Here is a 5,157-nt window from a genome sequence, read left to right as displayed (position 1 = left end):
GTCTGCCTAGCAGCCAGGGCAGGCTGTCCTCCTGAAGGCTAGCCGTTACTGCCGGAAATATTTTCAAAATAAAGCTCAGCAATTCCGGTGTGGACTTCAATACAAAACAGGGGAGATTATTTCAAATAATTTTCTTTGTTTAAATATCTGTTTGTATATTGTATGTATATCAGTACTGATGTTAGTTCAGTTCACATGCAGACTGATTTTACTCTGTCCTGCAGCTGCTGCTAAATAAGTCAATTTTAATTTGAATTAAAGTTGTTTCATTAATCAAAAATTATTACTTTTAATATTTCATATGTGTAAATCCGTCACATCACAACTATATATATATATATATATATATATATATATATATATATATATATATAAATGAATGAATTATCAATTTTATTCAGTCATCATCAAAAAAGTAATTAATGTTGACAGTAACATATCATACTCATAAATCCATACATTTCCATACATCCACAAATATATATATATATATATATATATATATATATATATATATATATATTCATATATCTGTTTTGGAATGTTTACAATGTGAAGTGCCTTGAGACGACTCTTGTCGTGATTTGGCGCTATATAAATAAACTTGAATTGAATATACTTATACTTCTTATTTTAGTATCTACACATTTCCCAAGCAGTCACATTAACTTTTGAACATTTCATGACTGAACAGGTGTTGGCAGAAGCAAAAGCTTATAATATTGCCTAACCTACTTGCTTAATCAATTTTTTTAATTCCCTCAATGTGATGATAAGAAAATTTATAAACACAAACACATCCAACTTCGAATTAATGGTAATCCAAACTATTTTTACTGATAAGTATTTTAAAAACTGAAAGTGTAGTTGCTAATTTAAATTCTATTTTAGCCTCATTCCAGAATTTTACTCCCATTATAGAGATACATCTCCTTTTAATACCTTTCTTAGTAGTACTATAAACATACATACACCTCTGAAATCACAATTACTCTCCCTCTATGCAAACAAACCTTTGTACTTTCTCAGAAAGAGACATTAATTTATCTCTAAACCTAATTTGCATAATTTTATAATAGTATAGATCCTCTAATTTCATTATCTGTGATTTTAAAAACAACGGATCCGTATGAACATAATAAAAACTCCTATTTATAGGTCGAATTGCTTTTTTTGAGTAGTTTTTATTTAATTTATGTGTTTGTTGAACCAAATATTTCTATACAATATGACGAGCAAGGTTGAATTAGTGAGCAACATAATAAAAGTAAAGCCTTAGTTGAACAGGTCTTTCAGTCGTTCCAGACATGCTTTCAATTTCAGTATTTGAATTAGTTCATTTAAAGTCCTCATTTTTTCCATTTTTTATTTTCAAATATCATATATTTAGTTTTATTCATATTCAGTGATAATTTATTTACATCTAGCCACGTTTTGAGGACAATTATATATAAATACATATGTATTTATATATAATTCTCCTCAAAACATGGTTAGATGTTATAAATTTTATATATATATATATATATATATAATTATATTTATTATAGTAAAACTGAATAAAATGCAGACTTCAGTGAGCCTAAATAAAATACAGAAAATACTAATAATAGTTACTGTTCACACTAATAGAATAATGTAAAGCAGTCTATACATTATTTAATGAAAAATAAATAAAATATTAGTGGTCTTATGGATCAGCTCATTAGTGGTTAAGAAAATATGAAAATATCTGTAAAAATTAATTGAAATATCTAAACTGGCAATTTGAAGCTTAAAATACATTTTCACGCTACCAACCTTTAAAACTTTAATAAATGAGCAAAAATAAATCTTTGTGAAAGGATAATGTGGAGCTGGGGTAGATTTTTTTGTTTAAATATTTAAATAAGGAAATATTCTTAATAGAACATAAACATATATACAATAAAAATTAATATAAGCCATGTGTTGTTCTACTTTTAAGAGACAACTGCGCAGATTCTCTTGGCTAATCTGACTATCTTCAAAGGCTTTTAATTTGAAAGCATTCTTGTTTTAATCCTATGTGTTGTTTTCTCACTTGACGCCTCTGCTGTGGTCTAAACGGGAGTCACAAGACTGAATGGTGGTGAGATTGCAGTGTCTACTGCGCATGTCTGAAATAACAGGTGGATGAGGTCGAAGGCAGAATATATTACAGAACCAAAAAGACTCAACTAGCCGATTGGTCACGCAGCAGAAATAAATAAGAGGCTTGATATAATATTCATAACATCAGCTACTATGTCCTCTAGTTGCTAAACATGAAATCAGTCCAGAATAAACACATTAACACCCAAAGCTAAGAATTCTGAAAAACTCGGTGGAGATCTGATGATGTTTACATGTTGTTGACCATGTTATGACGGATGTATCCATCACTAAACAAGTCTGTCGACGGCCAAAACCGTCAAGTTAAATGTCAATAAAAAAGTTTCCTATAAGAGGAACCCAGCAAATTGCATGGTCACTGACTAGTGTCAGTCTTAACAGCAATCCTCATACTGAGCAAGCATGCAGCGAAAGTGGAGAGGAAAACTCACTTTTAACAGGAAGAAACCTCCAGAGAATCCTGGCTCAGTATAAGCAGCCATCCTCCACGACTCACTGGGGATCGAGAAGACAGAGCAGGCACACACACAGACACACACACACACACACACACACACACACACACACACACACACACACACACACACACACACACACACACACACACACACACACACACACACACACACACACACACACACGACAAAGTAATGTGTCTATAGTTATATTGTGATGTCTTAGTAAATATTCTATTTGGTGAAAGATAAACTTTATTGTATTTATCCTAGTGGATCTATAATTAAACGGATAAACTAGTAGTAACACATCCAACGTCAAGGAAAGCATAAAGTTATTATCAGGAGAGGTAGAATGTTTAAGTGGTTAGCAGCAGTGTGCTAGTCGATGGCCCCCTCCATGAGGCCACCACAGCTCAGCAGAACATCGTTGTAGATTCTTCTGGGGAGGAAAACACTTAGAGAGAAAATAAAGTTAACAGCTGAAATAGCAGGAAATAATACAGTTAAAGAGCAGATTGTAGAAGAAAGTAGTAGAGTGTGTAAAGTGGTCAGTGTGTCCTCCAGCAGTCTAAGCCTATAGCAGCATAACTACAGAAATGTGATTTTTATTTAGAAAATTCAAAATGATTTTATAGTGATTTTTTTATTTGCACATCTCAGAAAAGGTCTCAAGTGAACAAAAAATTGAATATAAAATCTTAAAAAGTTGAAAGAGCTGGAGATACAAATTCCACCATTCTAGAAATTTGGGGGCCGCACAAAATCGCCCTGAGGGCCACAAATGTCCCCCGGGCCACCCTTTGGACATACCTGGTGTATGGGTAAGTAGGAATATGTAGCTCAGGGTTGCATAAAAGGGCTCATGATTAAAATACATGAATAGATGAATAAACGTTTTATGTAAAGTTAATAAGAAGATTAAAAATGAAATAAACAAAATGGACAATTTCATGATTGTTCATGAATCAACTAGATGATACAAGCATTGGTATGATTACAACAGATAACAACATCTGATTAATATTGCTTTAAAATCCTGTCAAATTCTACAAAACTAAACTTTAAGTTAACAGCAACACTTTTGAACCATGTTGGTGATTCATCGAGTCAGATCCTCCTCTCGTCTGTCAGGTCAGGACTCTCCAGTTCCAGTTTCACCTCGTTTGAACTGTGATGAAAAATGGAAGCGTATTTACCGAACCTGCTCACATCGTCCTCTCATTGGGTGAATAAATACAACACTCACCGCGTGTTTCAGCAAGTTTCCAGATTTGGTGAAGATGTTTGGTTTTTTGAACACGTGTTTGCTGGACTCAGTGTGGCCCTGCTGGGACGACTGGGACTGAGGCGGTGGCTTAGGCTCAGAGTGGCTGGATGAGACCCCCGAGGGTTGGGAGTAACTCTGAGGAGGCATCGAGGTGTAAGGGTGAGACGGGATGAAGGACTGAGGCGGGACGTAGGGCTGGGAGGGTGTGTAGGTTTGAGATGGCGTATAAGTACTTGTGGGTGTGTACGTATTTGCTGGTGTGTAAGTATTTGCTGGTGTATAAGTATTTGCTGGTGTGTAAGTATTTGCTGGTGTGTAAGTATTTGCTGGTGTGTAAGTATTTGCTGGTGTATAAGTATTTGGTGGTGTGTAAGTATTTGCTGGTGTATAAGTATTTGTGGGTGTGTAAGACTGAGAGAGTGAGAAGAACTGTGTCTGAGCTGGTGTGGTCTTTGGAGGGCCCTGAGAGCCCATGAATGGCTGTGGATGTGAAAAAGACTGAGGTGTTGGGGTGGAGTTGAACAGGGTAGGTGATGGCGGTGGAGGAAAGCCATCATTGTCTCCAGATTTGTCGGTGGTGGCCCCGTTGACTCCGAGGTTGTAGTGCCTCTTCCTCAGCTCCCCCAGGCGGACTCGCTCCTGCTCCAGCTGGCTCTCGAGCTGCAGGACCTTCACCTGACAAGCACAGACCAGAAGTTAAGGTGGAAGTTAAAGCCAAAAGCAAAACAAGAGCCTTCCATTGGCTGGATCCAGCCCAAGTGCTAAGCCCCGCCCCCTACATGTAAACAAAACCAAATTTTTCTTCACTTAAAAAAAACACCTCAGATGGTTGTATAAAACTTGTATAACCTTGTATAAAAATAAATCACTAAATATATCAAAACATTATTATTATGATCGACATTAGTATTAGTAGTAAGATCAAAGATCTAATGCTTTATCCATAAGGTTACTAATAGCCAGTTGTCTGTGAAGGTTCTCAGTCATCCAGGTCATTGTAGTCTAATGAGCTTTGAAAGAAAAGCGTCTGGACTTCTTTGAGTTGCTTGAAGACGTTTCACCTCTCATCTGAGAGGCTTCTTCAGTTCTGAGGTCAAATGGTGGAGAGTCCCAGATTTAAACCCAGTGGGAGTTTTCCCCCGAAGAGGGAACAAACGACCCCCTGATGATCTTCTACATAAACACATTGAGGGTGGGTGTGGGTCCTATTCAGCCAGAGTTTCGGGTGAGCTCATTGTGAAGCCTGGCCCCACCCTATCATGTGAATTCCTGAGGTCAGATGGCCCAGGATATGCGTGG

At 36.3% G+C, this 5,157-nt stretch overlaps 1 protein-coding gene across 1 annotated transcript in view; it reads right to left on the bottom strand.

Annotated features, from left to right (window-relative positions):
- Positions 1 to 2,623: 2,623 nt before the first annotated feature.
- Positions 2,624 to 5,157, bottom strand: part of LOC107375142 (huntingtin-interacting protein 1-related protein) — a 37,864-nt gene continuing 35,330 nt past the window's right edge. Inside the window, exons 33-34 of the mRNA XM_015943512.3 lie at positions 3,838 to 4,533; positions 2,624 to 3,759 (exon numbers count right to left, since the gene is read on the bottom strand). Coding sequence (XP_015798998.3) covers positions 3,724 to 3,759; positions 3,838 to 4,533 — 732 coding nt within the window. The 3' untranslated portion in view covers positions 2,624 to 3,723. The remainder of the gene's footprint in view (positions 3,760 to 3,837; positions 4,534 to 5,157) is intronic.

Source organism: Nothobranchius furzeri, chromosome 6 (genome assembly GCF_043380555.1).
Source record: "Nothobranchius furzeri strain GRZ-AD chromosome 6, NfurGRZ-RIMD1, whole genome shotgun sequence".
In the NCBI taxonomy this organism is placed as follows: domain Eukaryota; kingdom Metazoa; phylum Chordata; class Actinopteri; order Cyprinodontiformes; family Nothobranchiidae; genus Nothobranchius; species Nothobranchius furzeri.
This window is presented reverse-complemented; position numbering and strand designations above follow the sequence as displayed.